At 32.4% G+C, this 19,362-nt stretch overlaps 4 protein-coding genes across 5 annotated transcripts; 1 reads left to right on the top strand and 3 right to left on the bottom strand.

Annotated features, from left to right (window-relative positions):
• Nucleotides 1-1,738: 1,738 nt before the first annotated feature.
• On the bottom strand, nt 1,739-2,858 carry LOC127240420 (FCS-Like Zinc finger 7-like). Its single transcript, XM_051259097.1, has 2 exons — nt 2,554-2,858; nt 1,739-2,125 (listed from the first exon to the last, which is right to left on the bottom strand). Exons 1-2 carry the CDS (start codon nt 2,796-2,798, stop codon nt 1,972-1,974), a joined length of 399 nt encoding a protein of 132 aa, XP_051115054.1. The 5' UTR covers nt 2,799-2,858; the 3' UTR covers nt 1,739-1,971.
• A 5,345-nt stretch (nt 2,859-8,203) lies between these two features.
• Nucleotides 8,204-9,647, top strand: LOC127240285 (protein DOWNSTREAM OF FLC-like). Its single transcript, XM_051258860.1, has 2 exons — nt 8,204-8,402; nt 9,144-9,647. The coding sequence occupies exons 1-2, from the start codon at nt 8,252-8,254 to the stop codon at nt 9,467-9,469; spliced, it is 477 nt and encodes a 158-aa protein (XP_051114817.1). The 5' UTR covers nt 8,204-8,251; the 3' UTR covers nt 9,470-9,647.
• On the bottom strand, nt 9,552-14,056 carry LOC127240284 (acyl-coenzyme A oxidase 2, peroxisomal). The gene is made up of 7 exons (XM_051258859.1): nt 13,537-14,056; nt 12,672-12,787; nt 11,246-12,126; nt 10,592-10,771; nt 10,216-10,382; nt 9,970-10,093; nt 9,552-9,882 (listed from the first exon to the last, which is right to left on the bottom strand). Exons 1-7 carry the CDS (start codon nt 13,971-13,973, stop codon nt 9,721-9,723), a joined length of 2,067 nt encoding a protein of 688 aa, XP_051114816.1. The 5' UTR covers nt 13,974-14,056; the 3' UTR covers nt 9,552-9,720.
• A 2,564-nt stretch (nt 14,057-16,620) lies between these two features.
• On the bottom strand, nt 16,621-19,338 carry LOC127240166 (lysine histidine transporter 1-like). 2 transcript variants are annotated; one of them, XM_051258671.1, is made up of 9 exons: nt 18,764-19,338; nt 18,520-18,680; nt 18,191-18,437; nt 18,054-18,112; nt 17,575-17,968; nt 17,390-17,495; nt 17,227-17,318; nt 17,083-17,151; nt 16,621-16,998 (listed from the first exon to the last, which is right to left on the bottom strand). In XM_051258671.1, exons 1-9 carry the CDS (start codon nt 18,809-18,811, stop codon nt 16,900-16,902), a joined length of 1,275 nt encoding a protein of 424 aa, XP_051114628.1. In that variant the 5' UTR covers nt 18,812-19,338; the 3' UTR covers nt 16,621-16,899. The 2 variants fall into 2 exon arrangements, with proteins under 2 accessions (XP_051114628.1, XP_051114627.1); XM_051258670.1 differs by having other exon boundaries at nt 16,623-16,998; nt 18,054-18,437.
• Between the last annotated feature and the right edge of the window lie 24 nt (nt 19,339-19,362).

Raw genomic sequence — 19,362 nt, 5'->3', positions numbered from 1 at the left:
GTATAGTTCTCGCTTGTGATCAAAGAATAAACAAAACCAATTGGATTTATTCTATTATATACATATGCTAAAGTCTTGAAATAGAAACCTCATCCTACAATAAGAAGAAAATATTTATATATATATATATATATATATAAATATCAATGAACATATATGTGTATCTGCATGGGTTCCAAATCAGTCTCCTTTAAAAAAATAAATAAATCATAAATGTATATTTTTTTCATAAGAAAACGAACAATACGATACGATTACACATATCAACAACATGTTATAAAAATTAAGTTAGAAAAATACGATTCAGTATCTACGCACGGAGGAGGGTGTAGTCGAGCTAGGTGAAGCATACGAATGATTCTCCCCGTGCACGGCAACAACATTCGACTCCCTCTTTTTATTCCATTTCTCAAGTTCCCTCACCAACAATCCTATCTCTTCCTTTTCTCCATCTTCATTGCCATTCCTCACAATTATGATCCTCCCTTTCTTGAATGAATATGGCAAATTGAAGCACATTTTGGCCAACCACATAGGTTGTGATGAAATTTTAAGAATTATTTTTTCATATATAGACACCAAGTAGGATGGTAGTAATCAAGACACTAGTCAATGAAGATGACATAAACTATATGCTTTTTTTTTTTTTTTTAACTTATTTAAACACATTTTTGCTAGTGTCCAACTTTGGATTCGACTATTTGGACCTTATTTTTGGAATCAACACCAATAGTCTGAGATTAATTAATATTAAAACAAAAAATAAAATAAAAATTAACTATATTTTAATGTAAGGATATCTTATGGAATTGTTTTTTAAAAAAATCATATATACTAAATCATTAAATTGAATAATATTATTTTATTTGGTGAGAATTTAATTATATATAATAATGCTAATTATTATAAACCTATAGTTAAATTTTAAACATATCCCAAATATATATGCATTTATCATTGGACAATAAAAGCCCAAATATTAGAAGGTCCACTAATGTCCACGAAATCAATTGAATACAGTAGAAACGGGCTATAGACTATGTGCTGGATTGAAGTATATAGGCTTTATATGAGCCTGGCCCGTAAAGTCTTTTATGTAAAAGCATGTAAGTAGTACAATTACTAAATTAGGAAATAATAATATTGTTTTGATAACCTTTCAATGGGACGGAGGAAGTATTTAAATTTTGCCATAACAAATTTCTATCAATCAATGAAATAATAAAAAGTTTAAAGCACATTATACTTTCTATTTTATTTCTCTACATTTTCCCCCAATAAGCAAAGTAGAATAAACAACATTTCCCCAAAATATAGAAATATTTTCCATTTTTATATATGCACGTATTAGAGAAGAGTTTTTCTTTTTTCTTTCTTTTGTTTCTATTAAAATACTATATTACTATTTCATTGATTACCAAAATCTACAATGAAAATAAATAAATAAATAATATATATAGTAGTCCATATAATTAAACAATCATTTGAGATTGAGTCCAACAAAGTAACTACAAATTAAATTAACAAGATAAAAAAAAAAATATGAACTGAGGATTTTAGGGTGTCTCTTGAGTTGGTTTTACCCTTTTTAAAAATTTGTTTTCTATTAATCTAAAAGAATTATCTCTATATTTTTTAATATATATTTTTTGACAAATTAATGTTACTACCCAAATTACAGTTGGGTAATTAAAAGGACTGTTATATATAATCATTACCACTTTTAATTGCATACCAATAAAGTAAGACAGCATCAATTCCCATCATCAGAATTTGTTATACTACATTTTACCATAATAATAATAATAATAATAATTTTATCACTAGCACTAAACTCCAGACTCTCACACACAGACATACGTACATACATACATACATACATACATGTATCCCATGCACCCTTATGAATACACACCGTATACATACATACATATATATACACACACACACACCCAATACGTACATATTTTCTCAAGCCGCTGCAACAGTCTCCGCTTCTGGGCAGTGGCTACCGCCGTCGTCCTCCTCCAGGATGGGCGGAGCAACGGCGGCAAGCCTCTCTTTTCTTTCGTCTTGCTTCATCTGTTGCTCTCTACACTCTAAGCTACAAAATGCAGTGTCACCCCTGCAATTTCAATTCAGAATACTTACTATTTCATGTCGAGATTATATCCAGTTTCTGAAGAGTGTGAGTTTAATTCAATTCAAATGCTCGATCTACTCAGAAATCACGATTTGAGCAATTCAATTAATCAACAATTCACGACTCAAGAAGAATACTGATTTTGTTGCTCAAGTTTAACTAATGGCTCAAACAATTGATTAATTACGCTATAGATAGAAGCTCCCGGGTGTAGAGCTCCGAGAAGCTATACACCCTTGATTGTGCGATTTGCTCCCGGAGTTCGACTCCAGGTGCTCCACAATTTCACATCCACAATCTCCGACGCGTACATACACACGGCGGACGTGGTGGCACCGCCGCGAAAAGTAAGTAATCGAGAGAGAAACGAAGATCGAAGAAGTAAAAGAGCAAAAACAGTAAGTTATTACCTATACATATAAATATCGCGACCAGGCGCCAATCGGCGAGCACAGAAACCACATCTCGTCAAAAAATCTGCCGTCTCCACATCGGAGGAAGTCCTCCTCAAATACCTAGGCGATAGGAAATGATCGTACCCACCCGCCGCCGACTGATGATGCGGCGGCAACTCTGCAGCGCCGACGTCGATTTCGATCCCAGACATGCTCGTCGTTCGCCGGAAACTTGGGCGACGGCCGCGCTTGCCCAACATCGATCGAATTTGGGGAAAATGATTAAAACTTCTCTTCCGCCTCTGGAGACGGTTATTCGCTGAGAAAGATAAAGGGAATCGGAGCAAATCTGGACCGTCGGATCTCGATGCACTCCAACGGTGGAGATCGCTCTTCTGTTTCCATCACCGGTTTTCTCCTTTTTGCCCTTTCAACTCTGATTGGTTGCCTCTTTATTTCAGGAATGTGCTCATAAAAGAATTAAATTTATTTTATTTAATATTTAAAATAAATAGATTTTAATTTGTCTTTATTGCTGAGACGTGTGACACCCAATTTTCTGCGTAATCATTTGTTTAGTGACGTTGATTTATTATTTTGAGGAAATTAAATTTACTAAAATAATTTCGACCAACTATTTCGGAAAAAAGATGACAATTTGTTTATTTACTCTCTAACTTTAGTATATGATATAATTTAATTTTTTTTCAAGAATTAATCATAATTACAACTGGATAAGAACAACCAGAAACTTATGTTACACAAATTAATTTCATCATATCTATAGTTATTTTAATATTTTTATTTTAAGAAAAAAACGGCAGGCAGTGAAATGACGTAAAAGGGCTTGTCAATATTACAATTTTCTAATTTTAAAAAGTGGCTCCTTAGTTTATGGGAGAGCCATCCGAAAATGACACTTAAAATTAATTGGGTAAAATTTTTGGATCCATTTGTTTTTTATTTCAAAAAAAAAAAAAAAAAAATACTTATAATTCCTTTGTGGTTTCGAAATTCAACGTAAAATCTTTTTTACTTTAAAAATTGTATGGTACCCCCTTATACTTTAAAAAACGTTGCAAAAAATTCCACCACCGTGAAACTTTCCTCGTGTGATAAGAAGATGATTTCCTATCTATATGTTTTGCATGACATGGGGGTTTATGCAATATTTTTTAAAGTATAAGTGAGCGTTATGCAATTTTTCAAAGTAAAATGGAGATTTATGTTGAGTTTCGAAACCACAAAGTGGTTTTATGCAACATTTTTTAAAGTATAAGGGGACGTCATGCAATTTTTAAAGTAGAAGGGAAATTTACGTTGAGTTTCGAAACCACAAGGGAGTTATGGACAATTTTGCCAAAAAAAAAAAAATTATATCTAGTTTGCACAATTTTTAATATAAACATATTATTTCTTTATAAAAAAAATCACATTTAATATATTATTTAAAATAAATTTCAAATTATCATTTCAATTTCAAATTTTTTTTAAAAAAAAATTCCAATAATTTTAGCATTTAAGTTGTTCTTTTTTTATTATTATTATTATTCTAAATTTATTTTTTTATTTTAGAAAATAAAAAAAAAAAGCATTTAATTCATTTTTTGTTTTATTTAATGATAATAGAAATCAATTAATTGTTAAGATGATGAAAATTTGTTCCGTTTGTTCACTAGTATATTAGTTTGATCCATTATTTTTATAATTTCTTTTTGTGTATTAACCCAACTTTTTTTTTTATACAAGTCTAAATAAATATTATAATATATATATATATACATATTCTCATAATATATATAATATATTCTATTTAGTCAAAAAAATTATATTTTAATAAAAATATTGTTTTTATATATCAATAACATAATTCTTTGTACATAATATAAACAAATATATCAATAGAAAAGCACAAAGTGAACAAATATAAACAAAGTTTACTGTAAACGAGAATTTACGAGGGATTAATTAGTAAATAATTAAAAATATATTAATAAAAATAATTATTATATAATAAAAATAATTATAAATTAAAATCAAAATAACTAATTAGTTTAATTAAAATAAAAAATATTATAAATTATTTTTTTATATAAGAGATTAAAGTGTAGCATTATTTTTCAAAAAATAAAAGTTACAAGATAAATGAGATGCACAAAAAAAAATTGAATATGATATGTGAGACTAATTAAATATTTTTTTTAGTTTTAAATTTTCATTGAAATATTTTGTTAAAATATATATTTTTTACTAGAAACAATAATGATGTATAAAATTGAAAATAAAATAATAATAAAAACTCAAAATAAAAAAAAAAATATTTGGTCTAGTAAATAAATTACATAAATCTTAAATCTTAGAATAAACTATTTTTTTAATCCCATAATCGGACTTCTTTATCATTTTAGTCTCGTAAATAGAGTCTGTCGCTAGATGTCGTTGACCTGGCTGACACGTGGCCTCCGGTGAGGGACGTCTCCGACGTCAGAGGACTAAAACAACGAAAATTTTTCACTTATTGTGACTAATTTGCGATAGACTCCACTTACAAAACTAAAATAATAAGGAGATTCTACGGAACTAAAAAACCAATTTACAGAATAATAAAAATTTTGGATTTAATTTTGGATGTTAAAGGGTTCATTTTTGTTAGGCATTAGAAAAAAAGTCATGAACAGTTATTATCATCAATTATTATTATTATTATTATTTATGTGACACAAAATTGTCTCAATTATTGGGGGACAGTGGTGGGACCCATTACTGTACTTATTTTTACATGAGGTAGGCCAAAACTTAAATAATTGTGTTTATTCCTCTTTTATATTTACTAATATTTTTAATTAAAAAATGCTTTTACTAATGTCGTGTTTGTTTATAACTATTTGTTAAAATAAAAAATAAAAAAATAAATCATCAAATCACCAAAACAAACACCGTCCCTCCATTTTTTCCATTCATTTACACTAATTTAATTTTTTTTTGTTTTCTCATAAAAACGTTCCATTAATATATTCTATTAAAAAATAATAATATTTTATGAAAGAAAAATATAATTTTAAAAATAAAATAGTACAAAAACTCCAAAATATATTATGCAAACAAGACGTAGACTCTATTATATAGACATTTTTTACTTTTATATATATATACTACTAATTAACAGTAGCTTTTTTATAAAATCACATTAAATATGTTTATATTATCTCATAAAATATCAAATTTAATATTCGATAATTTTCTAAAATTTCAAAATTTAATAAAAAATATTATCTAAATGTTTACTGTTCCAAACGCACCAAATCACAATCAATCAAGCCCTACATAGCCATTAAATATTGGAAATTAGTTGGCAAGAAGGGGATTTATTTAAATAAAATAATGGGTATTATATATATATATATATATAATTATATAAGAGTTAATAATAATAATAGTAATGTAGTGATATATATAGGAAAAAAAAATAATGATGAATTTTTGTTATATGTCAAAATATTTATACATTCGTACCAAAATACTATTACATATATAATTAATTTATATATAAAGTTAAAAGATAAAAAATATCAATTTTTTTTATACATTGTCACTAATCAATAAAATACTAGTATTATATTTAATCAACTAAAAAACCTCAAAATGATCGTTTGGAGTGAGATAGAGAGAATATTACTTTCTACTACTCCTTTCGTCTCGGCTACGGTGTCATTTTTACTGTAGACACGAGAATTTATGAGGAAATATAATTAATAAATAATTTAAAAATATATTAATGAAAATAATTATCGTATAATAGAAATAACTTTAGATTAAAATTAAAATAAGTAAATAGTTTAATTATAATTAACAAAATTAAAATTTTTAAAATGAAATTAAAATGTATAATTTTTATCCAAAAAAAGGAAAGTGACTAGATAAGTGGCACACGTAGAAATATAAATATGGACACTATAATTGGGAGAGAGAAAGAGAGAAAAAGAGAAAAATACAAAATATCTCTCTTCTTTTTATAATACAAATAATATTTGTAGAGTAAATTATATAAATATGTTTGATATAAAATACAATAACGCAAAAATCAAATAGGTTCTTTATATTGAAGGGAGGTAGTATTTAAATAAAACTAACACTTTCATTTCAAATTAGTTTCAAACTATAAAAGAACAATCTCATAACAAAGTATCTATTTTTCCATTTTAGTCCGTCCCATAACAAAGTATCTATTTCATTTTTTAGTAATTGTACTATCTACCTAACATTACAAATACCCTTATAATTTACAATATATTACACAAATGTTATTACCTTTATATCACACGTACTAACAAGATCATTTTAGTCATTTCTACTTTATTCCTACTATATCCCATTATAATACTAATATTTCTAAAATTAAGTGTAAAAAGCAAATGAATACTTTTTTTTTGGGACTGAGTGAGTATATCTTTTAAAAAAATTAAAAAAATTCATATTTAATTTATATATTTTAAATAAATATTTAATATAATACATCATTTAAAAAAATAGTAGTATTTATGTCAATAAGTAAAATATACATATTTTATTAAATATATATATATTTTTTGACAAATTCTACTATTTTACTATTATATTACTATTTTTAGACTAAAAGAATAAAAAAGTAATATTATAATTACATTATTTTTAATTATTTATTACTATTAAAATATTATTATTTATTAAAATATAAAATAATGGCCAAAAGTAAATATAGATTATAAAATGAACGGACGAAGTATTATTTAAGCTAATTTTTTTTTTGATATGAATAAAACTATATTCCGTCCGTCTGTTTTAGCTACTGTATTGTCATTTTCGTTTATCTTATAAGAATTATATATTTTAATTTTATATTATTATTTTTTTAAAAATTTTTAAATAAATTTAATCAATTTTTTATATTTTATTTTATAATTATTTTTATTATATAATAATTTTTCGCATTAATATATTGTTAATTATATTTAATTTAAATGGTTAATTATATTTAATTTAAATTTTTGTATTTATAGTAAAATAAAAGACGGCTCCTACAACGGATGAAATACTAATATTTATATAAAATAAAACGTTTATAAATGTGACATGTCACGATCTCAATTAATGCATGAGTTGGAATGTCCTTCGTTTGTCAAATATCCAATTTTATTTTTATTTTTATTTTTATTTTTTTAAAAAAAAAAACTTCCAGATGCAGTGTCTGCCATTTGTGGGGAGAAAAAAAATTGTAAAAATGATTAATCGTATATATGTAAAATAAAATTAGTAATATACAATCTCACCACAAATAAATTCATTTAAATTTAAATAAAAATCAACACTTCATTTTTAATTAAGTACCAATAATTTCCTTGCTTTATTATAAATAATTAATTATCCTTTAATTGCCTTAATTTTTTTTTTATTCCTGTAAGAAAACCCGGACCAGAATTCCCAGATACATCAATCAACCGATAAGTATTTCTCCGGGACTCGAACACCCGGATCTTCGTATTAATCCTCACATATAATTACGGACCAGATATTATTGTAAGACACGGTTACTATAAATTTTTCGGCATAAATTCCCTGCGACTAGGCGCAGTGCACCGCCCCTCGTCGGCCCAATCAGGATATATATATATATATATATGTACAAACCCTTACAACTTCCTTCTTCAGAAGGAAGTGTATTATGCTTTGATCGGAAATGGAGAGAATGGTGATAGCGGCGGTTGTACTGTTTGCAGCCTGTGTTGTACCCTCCGTCGCCGTCGAGGTTCCGCTTCTGCTCAAGGGGCGGGTGTACTGCGACACGTGCCGCTGCGGCTTCGAGACGCCGGCTTCCAAGCCCATCGCCGGTACGCGTGCTTAACTGAATTGTACTTTTGCGACGGATGCTTCCGATGGTTGTACTTTTGCAATTTGTGTGATCATTTTAAGAACCCACGACAAAATATATACCAACATTAATTTTGTAGGGATAGTGCATTGAGGATTTATTATTGGGTCCAAATGATTGGTTATTGAAAAGTATTGTGACATTGCATTTGGGCAACCTTTTTTGAATGTTTGGTTGTGTTAAAAAAGCAAAAGTGCTTAGAATTAAATTTAAATTCGAATTATAGAAGAGATTTATAGAGGATGTGATTGTTTGGGGTTTGGATATTTTAGATTTTATATGTGATATAAATAAGTGTAATATTTTAAATATAAAATTCATTTTTATTATAATAAAGAAAAATAAAAAATAGATTGTTTATATTGATATGTTTTTTACAATTTTTATTTAAATAAATAGTAAAAATCGGAAGAAATTTGATAAAATAACACACCCAGAATGTGCTTTTGTAGGTTTTGATGTTTTTGTTGCACCCTAATAGTAATTGAATGTGATATTATACAATGAAAATGTATAGTGAAAATATAAACCATTCGATTATAGACATAGATAATTCAATAAACATGCAATGTGGAGAGCAACTCAATTTAGATACAAGTTTTTGAATTGTAAAAAATTGGTTATTTATACGACAATCGATCGTTTTCAAAAACATCTACGTAAACAGAGCTCCGTCCTTAGCCTAATTCTATCCATATAGGTGCTATTGTTCGAGTCGAATGTAGAGACCGGACGACATCGGAGGTGACCTTCTTCAAACACGGCACCACGGATGCAACAGGGAACTACCGAATGTTGGTGTACGGCGACCGTGGCAACGAGCTTTGCGACGCCGTGCTGGAAGAGAGCCCCGATGCCAACTGCAACAAGGCCAGCCCGGGAAGGGGCCGTGCCCGGGTTGTTCTGACAAGGAACAACGGCATCAGCTCAAACACTAGGTTCGCCAATGCCATGGGGTTCGACCGGGTCGCCCCCTTGACTGACTGCCCGCAGATCCTCCTGCAGTACCGCGAGGAGGATTCGTGAACTTCCAAGACTATATTCATGTTTGATGATATATCTTCGAGGTTGATGTAATAGCAGTTGTGTCGGAATTGGTCGCCATAAATAATGCCAAAACATTCGAAGCTCGTGAATAAAGATGAATGAAGTTCAGTGTAGAACAACATAGTCTATACAGTATACAAGTGATTTTATTTTCGTATCCGGATAAGTCTTAAGTGTGATTCGATCGACATTCGACTAACCTTGATGACGTGTTGAATGCATCCGTCGCTTTAAAAGCCGGCGTATTGAGTGTAGAGTGTGTAAGCCTCTTCGGGCGCCTGTGTTCCTATCGGCGCCCTCGTCACGTAATCCGGAAGTTCGAAAGCATCGACGAGTTCTTTCGCAATGTTCTTCACTTGGAAGCTTAGATATTCTGTCAGCTTGTGAATTGCCTGTGCATTTAAAAACCATTTCATAAAAGTGCATCTTTCTCAAATAAATTCGAAGGCGTGACGCCGTGTTGTAATGCATCGACCTACCTTGGCCTTGTTAGGAGCGATGTAGTCCACATTCCGGTATGTTCCAATATCATTCCAGATGCGATCCAAGGCGTATAAGTCGCACACAAGTTTCAGGGCGCTGCGAGAGTTTTCATCGGGACAACTGAAATCACAGAGAGGATATTTGAGGCAATAGCTTAACAAAGGAAAGAAGTAGTGAAATGAGTAGAAAATGTACTTTTTCACGGCATAGGAAAGAAGTAGTGAAAAGAGTAGGAAAAGTACTTTTTCACGGCATCGATGAATTTTGCGAGGATAACGCTTTCTATGTGAGACTCTGCTAGAGTCAAAATGTGGTTTAAACATCTGTTCCAAGCCCCAAATCCCCCAAGAGTTTTTGAGTGCTTCTGGAGCCGAACAGCAGCACTTTGAAGTAGTCGGGAAGTCCGGTACTGCACAACAAAGAAACTTATTGCAACACAAATAATTGATATATGGCTACAAGAAAGGACACAAATCACACAATTGAAAACAACAACAAAGATTGAACCGTGATCTTAAATGAAGAAACGGATAATATTTCAACTGTGAGGCGACAATAAGTACAACTAGGGGGGATCATATACATAATAAACAAAGTGTGGAAGTGAGCTATACAAACCCTGAATGCATCCAACTGAAAGTTGGGATCCCGAAGATGGTCACTGCCTTCCCATCGAGCAGTCACCGGGTTAGGCTGCGAGAGATATGTGTTCATGGATTGCCTCAGGTAGTTCCATGTCACTGACAGTGTCCCTCCTTTGAATTTCTCTTGGTATTGCTTCAACAAGTAACCTGCAACCTGCATCACATTGAATAGCTAATTACTAACGAAAGAAACACGGCCATGGACTGTTTGCAAACTCTACAATATAAGTCTGCCCTTTTGGTAAAAACAACAAAACAAAACACTAGCTGGACGATATTTGTAAATTTCAAATTCTACTTTTAATTGAGACACATTCTTCATCTAGAAGCGAAACTTCTCAGATTTGTTTAAAACAATTCAATCCCTAAAAAAATATATATGTATTCATTAGCATCCATGAGCAGTAAGAAATGATAAATTTTTAATAAATGAGGTTAGAAATGTTGTTTTTTTCACTTAACAAGAATTTAGGAAATACTCTTTCAGAACAGCCACAAATGAACTTTCATTAGCTATAACTTTATTTGTAAATACTCCAGCCTGTCACTACTGTAATTCTAATTTAAACCAGAAATCTAAAGCAGAACATAACCACAGATAATATAGAGATAAGGTCAGATAAAAGACCTGCTGTAGGAGGACAGTGTTGTCCCCTTCGAAAGTCTGAAAGATGTCGTGGTCGTTCCTCAAGCTCCCAAATCTGTTCACAGCAGCATAGCCATGGCCCCCACAGGCTTCTCTGCATATGCTCAACGATTTTGCAGTGTACGAAGTGATATACGCCTTGAGTCCGGAAGAAAGGGCATGGACATCACCTATCAGCTGTTCGTCTTTACTCTTCTTTGTCTCTGAATATTTATCCACCAGATACGATGAGGCAAAATGGAACGCGTAAGTCGAAGCCAGCATGGGCATGAGTTTATGCTGCTGGGATTGGTAGTCGAGGATACTAATCTCAGGCTGCTTTGGGGGACCAAACTGCTGACGCAGCAATGAATATCTGACAGCTATTATAACAGAAATCTTCAAAACTCCAACTGAGGAATAAGCTAGGCCCACCCTGCCTCCTACAAGTTCACCTAATGTGGCAGCAAATCTTTTGTTGATTGTTGGGAGGCTGCTCGTATACTTCCCATCTCGTGCAACATCTCCAAATCTGTTAAGAAGATTGTCCCGAGGAATTCTCACTGACTGGAATCTCAATGCTCCATTGTCAACTCCATTCAATCCGATCTTATGGCCACAATCATGTATTTCGACTCCAGGTAGCGGTTCGTGGGTTTGCATATCCCTAATTGGAACAATGAATGCATGAACGCCCATATCGGAAGCACCTTTGGCATCATGGGTGGGCAGCAAAAGCTTTGCAAATACCGTTGCGAATTTTCCATGAACTGCAGCATTACCAATCCACCATTTGATGGCCCCATCATTTGGCGTGTCAATGATGAATTCATCTGTAATGGGATCAAACTTTGCAACTGTTTGGATGCCTTGAACATTTGAACCTTTTCAAAACATCAAAGCCAAGAACAACAGTAAAACAGGGTCCATAATATAAACAGAAAGCTGAAAAGTTCAAGTCAGAAGCATGAACAACATTTTATGGACTGGTGAAGCTGTTTATAAAACTACCAAGACTTTCAAATCTGTTAACCAAGAAAATTGAGCTATATTATGAAACATTTTATCGTTTAAACATGGTTTATAAGCTCCCTAATATTGTTTAATCAGTTAATCAAACGACCTATTTTAAAATATAATCACATCAAACATCTTATAAAGTGTATGAGTTTATAAGATGTTTTAAATAAATTCCCCCAAACATGCTATAAGCAATAACTTCTAAATATTCACATTATGTACAAGTCACTGTGCAATCTTCTTTATCCCTTTAGCATGAACATTCATATATGATCACAAACAAAACATCCCAACGAGCATCTGGTACATACATCCTTTGAGCACTAAACCACATATAAGAGAAGAGGTTGACAACACAACAACAGCAACAAAGTTAAGGAAGCTCTTATCTAAAGGCAGACAAAACTACCATGGTGAAGTTCAGTCATGGCGAAGCAGCCTGGATACTCCAAGTTGTCAATTCGCTCAAAGTACTTATCTCGATGCTTCTTTGTTCCCAAGTTTAAGACAGAGCCTCCCCAAAGGCTGCAGTAAAATTATATCAAAATGGGAGGAAAAGCGGCAATAGCTATTTGTACATTCATGGCATGGTTAACAATCAGCCCTCAAACAGATCAATGTTTTTTTTTTAAAAAAAAAAAGCAAACAGAAATGAGCAATAGCATCACTGTAGCTGTTTCCACATCCAAACTTCCTCTAAATGTAATTAAATTGTTAAAACATAAAAAATAAACTCAAAATGCCAGCAAATTTCCTCTGCAAAAGGGTGGGGCATGAACTTCAATTCAGTCATTTTTTTTATAAAATTGAATTTTAAACATATCCTCCCTACAGATTTCACCCAGCTACGAACTACTGTTATTTTCGAATTTCCAATTCACACGATTTACCAATTTCAGATTAAATAATTGGATTCAATTAGGTGGGAAAATTAGCAATCACAAAAATTTCAGATCCATACCCTCAAGAAAGCAATCAATTTTCAATCTCTTCATCACAGATTATATCCCCAATTTCAATGTCAGCTCCTTGCAAAATTTCACAACCTCTAAAGCTACTATATTTATCCCAACGAATCGCATCCATCTTAGTATTCAAAGCACAAAGAAGATTAAGATTGATGATATTAGAAGTAAACCCTTGTACCAAAACATTCCCGAGAAGGTTCAACCAAACACCTAATTCGCACAATTGAAGAGCGTAATTATGTACTCTGATATTCAGACACATAGATTCCGCATATATCCATAAACGAAACGACTAAGACTAATTACCTGTATTGAACGCCCATCTTAATCCCCAAAGACATATCGATGCTGCCGACTGCCTCAATAATCGCGAAATACTTCGCAGGCTCCTCCACGACGTACCTAAACGGCCTAATCCCCGCCTCTCTGACGATCCCCATCATCTGCCTCATACAGAGCTCACGGTGCTCGTCCTTCGATATCTCCAGCGGCGTCTGAAGCTCCGGCCTCGAATTAAAGTACTCGTACACCTTCAGCTGAACGTCCGTGTACTTCCCCCTGATGTACTCAGACAGCTTCTCCCTGTCCACCTCGATCCTTGCACGCCCAGCGCACGCCGCCATTTCCAACCCGCTCCAAAATGCCGGCGGTGGGTTCACGTGCAAAGACAATCGCTCGACACGCCGCACGACCGCCTCTTCGTCAGCCGCTCGATTGGAGGCCTCCGATGCGTGGGAATCCATTTCTTCACGAATCTAACGAGAAAATTTTGCCAAAAGTGAAGATCGAGGAAGGTAATGGAAGCGCTAATTCTGTAGATGGAAATAGGAAGGGAGGTGGGGTAACCTTACACGTAAAGTTAAGTGACGTTGGGTGATATACAGGCGCCACGTGGTGGAACAGGATTGGACGATCGGTTTAGATATTTGATCCTTTGGCTCGCTTTTCAACGACGTTTACACGGACGGAAAGGAGTGGAGTTCTTTTAGCAATATATTCCTTTTCACACGACTTATTATTACATCCTTATCACTTCATTTGTTCAATTTGTTTTTCTATTTTTGTTCAATAATTTATTTTTAAATATAATTAAATATTTCTTTAATTATACTTTAAATGTTATAATGTATAATTTTTTTTTAAAATTTTAAATAAATAATTTAATTATTTTAATATTAATTTATAATTATTTTTATTAATACACTCTTAATTATAAATTAGTTACTCAATACCTAAAAAACTTCGTACCTAAATAAAAGTGGACAATTTAAATGGGACCGGGAGTGTAAGTTTATAATTTATATTATATCTATAGTAAATAAATATGTTGTCCGTTTGTTTCTTTTGCCTTCAAACTTCAATTTTTAATATTTGAACTATGTGTTTTCTGAACATATTTTTTTCTCACAAAACATTTTATTATGTATTATTTTAAATCAAATTCAAATCAATTTTTTTCCAAAATTCATAAAAAAAAATATATTCCTAGATTTATTATTTTTTTTTTATTTTTTTCATGTACTTTAATATTTATATTTCTCATCAAATAAATTTATTTATTCAAAATAGAGCAAAAAAAAAAAAATTATTTTCGATAATAAAATCAAATTTCTAATCACACTAACAAATAAACTTTAGGGTGTGTTGTTTGGGGAGCCTGAATTTTGGGTTGAGATTTAAATAATAAAAATTTTAAATTTGAATAGTTGTATAATGTAATATAAATAACTATTGATTTGATATTTTAAATATAAAATTAATTTTTTAAATATAATATAAAAAAAGTTAATTTGATATTTTTTTTTAAAAAAAAATGAATAATTTCCTTGTAAGTGTGTTTGTTTGGGGGTTTGAATTTTGAGTTGGGATTTGAATAGTAAAAATTTTAAATTTAAATAGTTGTATAATGTGATATTTTGAATTTAAATTGATTTTTAATATAATATAAAAAATAAAAAACAAGTGTTTGATTTAATATTTTTTAGAGAGAAAAAATTAAAATGAATAATAAATTTAAAATTCATTCTCTCCAACAAACACACCCTAAATAACACATTAATATTAGCATATTGTTTTATATTCTCTCCATTCAAGAGATTTTTTATTTGGCTGTCCATCATAAATATATATATATATATTTATTAATCATTCATAAACCAAAATCCTTCAAACAAATACACCCTTAGTGTAATGTATTTTTTTGTTTTTTAATACCCCATTAGTTCTTTATTTATTTATGAATTTGCTTTCTGCACGAAGTTTTTTTTAGAAATATTAATATTATATTGATGGTATGATATAAATAAAATAAAAAATAGTACTCCCTCCTTCCGGCTACAAAGTATACATATATATTTTTATTTTGGGACGTTCAATTACAAAGTAACCATTTTACTAACTACTTTACTTTTTTTCCACAAATACCCTTATTTTACATCACATCATTACTTTTATACCAAAAAGTAAGGCAAAAATATCATTATACTACTTTTACATATCTGTTATAATTAAAATACTAATGTTTCTTAAACTTCGCGCCAAAAATAAATATATACTTATTGTTTAGAATATTAAATTAACTTTATTAGTATTGTATATTATAAAATGAATGACATTTGTGTAATATATTATAAATGGTAAAAATATTTTTAATATTAATACGGTTACTAAAAAAAATAAAAAAAATAGATAGATGGTTAAAATAGATATAGTAGTAAAATTAAATAATTGTGTTTAGCTACGCACGCTTCAATGGTTAAGTAGCCAACAAAATTAATTAATAAGGCTGTCCTTTTCTTTTGAAATTTTTAAATAAATGATCATGAGGCGGCTCTAGGGTGGTGTCGACACAATGGTCTATACATACATTTAATTGGGAGTGTTTACTTTACAAACTTTTTTTTCCTATTTTATTATTTCAACTATTTTTTTTTTAAATATGAAATTAAATATTTAATTTTTTATTTACTATATTACACTAAAATTTAATTTTATGTTCAAAATATTATATTAATGCGTATCAAACAATTAATTCAATTTAAAATTTTATAGTAATTTATATATTACCATATCTTATGAAATAAAGTAATAATTATTTTTATAAATAATTATTAATTTATATATTAATACGTTGTGTGCGTTACACAAAAGTACCATGCACGCGAAGGCGCTCATTGAAGTAACTTCGAAATTATATCCATATTGCATATTCGATTGCACGCCCTTATGGATCGAGGCACCTCACGCAATCGTAGAGTAACTAAGACAAGATCGATCGATCAATTACTCGCGATTTAGACAATATAGGACAACATATGCAACAATTGAATCCATCGAATGCAGAGATACTTACATTCTTGAAGACTTAGTCGTTGTTACGAGGTAATGAAGCTTGCGTTTCCATGGCAGACGCAGACAATTCATGAAGAAAGTCATTCAATATATAGACAAGTATTGTTATCTAATCAAGACAAGTCAAGATTTCGACTTGCAACTAGTGTATAAAGTCAGAATTACGACGAAAGTTAGAACATAGGCCATTGATGATGAAACAGTTCAGGTAAATTGTCCCAAATGATCCTATGGCTAGAAGTATGTACACAAACAATTACGAACTCGAACTCTACAGATCAAACAGGGAAAATCAAGACTGTAATTTCAGGAAATGGATTATGAGTAGAACTTGTAGGTTTTAGCTTGAATGATGATCTGCCTGAGACCTCCAATGGGTGCAATCACCATCAACAGGACCCCGAGAATGATGCACACCTGTTGCAGACATGAATGGATTTACAGGTATATGAATTATGGAAGATGATGATGAAGATGGATAAATTGATTGATTTTGATTACCCAATTGATGAGCCAAGATATGGTGAATCTTCCTGGTTTGTGGATGCAAAGCCAGATGATGCAGGGAAGCTACAAACAGAATGAAAATGGTGATTTCTGTGATCAAATGGATGCATTATAATGCTAGTCGACGCGCCGGCTTACGAAATAAGTTGTCGGGGCCAATGCGAATCCTCCGATGAATCCAAGAACACCTCCGAAGAAAGGAAACGAAATGGCGACAAGCATTGTCAAAGCTGCAGCATGATCAAAGGTTAGTCAAAATTCGACAAGAATCATCTAAAACTCATCTGTTTTCGATGCATACCGACGTAAATATTCCTCGTAACGAAGCGCAGACGCCATGTCGCCGTGAACTTCAGCTTCATCACGAGCAACGATTCCATCATGTCGAACACCGGCATTGCGTACGCCTTCGTAAATCGAGAACCAGATCATCAGAAGAACCGATTATTCGATAAAGATACAAACTTTTAAGCGAAATTTGCAGACCTGATAGCCTCCGATGAGATGCACAACAACGAACATATTCGCTGTCGCGACGAGCCATCGAGGCCTATGCAGCGTGATAAGAATATTTTCATCGACTTCATTCCCGAACACCAAATACCCGGCAACAGCGACGGGGAAGTAGCAAAGGGCCACAACGACGTACGCGACGAATGCTCCTCTCCACATCGGTTCCTTCGAAGGCTTCCGCGGCGTCGAAGGCATAGTAGCTTGAATTTCCATAACCACGTTGTGGCCGCCGTAGGCGAAAATGATACTCCCCAAAGCGCTAAAAAAGTCGAAAACTCGACCAGCTGTAGTTTTCGATTTATATCCATATCGCACGTCAGGCTGCACGCCTCTGCGGCCGGAGGCGCCCCAAGCGATTGTCGAGTAGCTGCAACGAAACAAAAATCATCGATCAGGCTTAATCGAATACACTCTTTTCTCAGACGATCAAGCGCAACATTTTTGAAAACTACCTGACAGACATTACGGCTGCGGCGAGAGAAACACGCACGATCGAGTTGAAGTTATGCAGCTGAGATAGAAGAAAGTTCACAGATGCAAATATCATTATGAAATAGGTAAGTTTGATGTGTTTGCATCCATCACAGACCAGATGATGGAATTTCTTGAGGCACTGCCCTCCGGTGATCATGTAAACTATGTCGACGCCGACTACTACAATCAGCTGCTGAGGCACGACGATCCAGAGGCCAAGCTTTTCGCCGAAAGCATGCTGTCCGAGCTCGTGGTACCTGTCGAAGCGTTTTCCAGGCGCGATTTCGTGCATCTGCACCATTTGCCATAAAGAGTAGAGAGTAACCAACCATGATATTACCAGAAATGTGATTCCAGGTCCCCTGAGAACACGAAAAAGATGTTATAAGCAAGATGTATGTCGGAGTGATTGATGCTCGATGATGAGGAAGGTTTTAATTTTACCATCCCATTTCAGCCATGGCGTAGGGGAGGCCGAGGACTCCGGCGCCGACGATAACGGTGATGTTGTGGACAGCTGAGTACCACCATTTTCCGGTCCTCCTCGATGGCCCGACTGGTAGCCAGTCGTCGATCGCGCTCTCCTCGGCTGATCGCTCGGCGACCTATTCAGGCAAGTTAAGAACTTGTTAGGGACTAGTTTTTTCGGCGGAAAGTAAAATCGAATGAATTCGTCCGCCGAGCTTACATCTCTAAAACTGTACTTGGTTTCATAAGTAGAACCTTCTGTTTCCATTGAACGTTGCTGCGACTACCCGACACCGGATCTGGTGCCGGAACCGGAGCCTCTGCCGCCGAGCCGGCGGCGAAAATGAAGGAAGTGAGTAGTAAAGTTACAGAGGTGGAAATTGAAAATGAATGTGCATTGCACTTGGGAAGTTCTTATTTTTGTTTTGGATTCTTTGGTCGTGAGCATGACTCCTGCAGTTGTTATTATATTGTCATGTTGGATAAGAATAATGACAATATTTGGTTGTAGCTATTTACGCATGTGTAGATATTACGTAGCTACTGCAAGTAGAAATCATATAAAAATTTTGATAGATTATATTAAATGTATGGTTAGTCATTTTGTATATTTTTTCCAAAATGTCAACCCTTTGAATGTCAAGCTTGGTAATGACTTTGAGGAAATTGCAGACCAATTTCATGAAGAATGAAGAAATTTGACTACCAAAATAACAGCCAATCTTACAAAATATGCTGATGACCAAAAGCTGTTAAAAAAGGCAAAAATGTATTAATCTACCTAAGCTAGCAAATAAAAAAATTTCCTATGATCAAGAA

This window comes from Andrographis paniculata, unplaced genomic scaffold (assembly GCF_009805555.1).
Source record: "Andrographis paniculata isolate CXL003 unplaced genomic scaffold, ASM980555v1 Contig79END, whole genome shotgun sequence".
NCBI classification, from domain to species: Eukaryota; Viridiplantae; Streptophyta; class Magnoliopsida; order Lamiales; family Acanthaceae; genus Andrographis; species Andrographis paniculata.
This window is presented reverse-complemented; position numbering and strand designations above follow the sequence as displayed.

Bases quoted from the DNA above. Each gene is read 5' to 3' on its own strand.
- LOC127240420 (XM_051259097.1), bottom strand. From the start codon at position 2,798: ATGTTGGGCAAGCGCGGCCGTCGCCCAAGTTTCCGGCGAACGACGAGC. The intron at 2,126-2,553 runs GTAATAACTTAC...TTGAAATTGCAG, and splicing joins CGCGATATTTATATGTATAG to GGGTGACACTGCATTTTGTA.
- LOC127240285 (XM_051258860.1), top strand. From the start codon at position 8,252: ATGGAGAGAATGGTGATAGCGGCGGTTGTACTGTTTGCAGCCTGTGTT. The intron at 8,403-9,143 runs GTACGCGTGCTT...CTATCCATATAG, and splicing joins GGCTTCCAAGCCCATCGCCG to GTGCTATTGTTCGAGTCGAA.
- LOC127240284 (XM_051258859.1), bottom strand. From the start codon at position 13,973: ATGGATTCCCACGCATCGGAGGCCTCCAATCGAGCGGCTGACGAAGAG. The intron at 12,788-13,536 runs GTAATTAGTCTT...ATTTTACTGCAG, and splicing joins AAGATGGGCGTTCAATACAG to CCTTTGGGGAGGCTCTGTCT. The intron at 10,772-11,245 runs GTCTTTTATCTG...AATGTGATGCAG, and splicing joins ACACTGTCCTCCTACAGCAG to GTTGCAGGTTACTTGTTGAA.
- LOC127240166 (XM_051258670.1), bottom strand. From the start codon at position 18,811: ATGGAAACAGAAGGTTCTACTTATGAAACCAAGTACAGTTTTAGAGAT. The intron at 17,969-18,053 runs GTAGTTTTCAAA...GTTTCGTTGCAG, and splicing joins GCAGCCGTAATGTCTGTCAG to CTACTCGACAATCGCTTGGG. The intron at 16,999-17,082 runs GTAATCAAAATC...TGTCTGCAACAG, and splicing joins TATCTTGGCTCATCAATTGG to GTGTGCATCATTCTCGGGGT.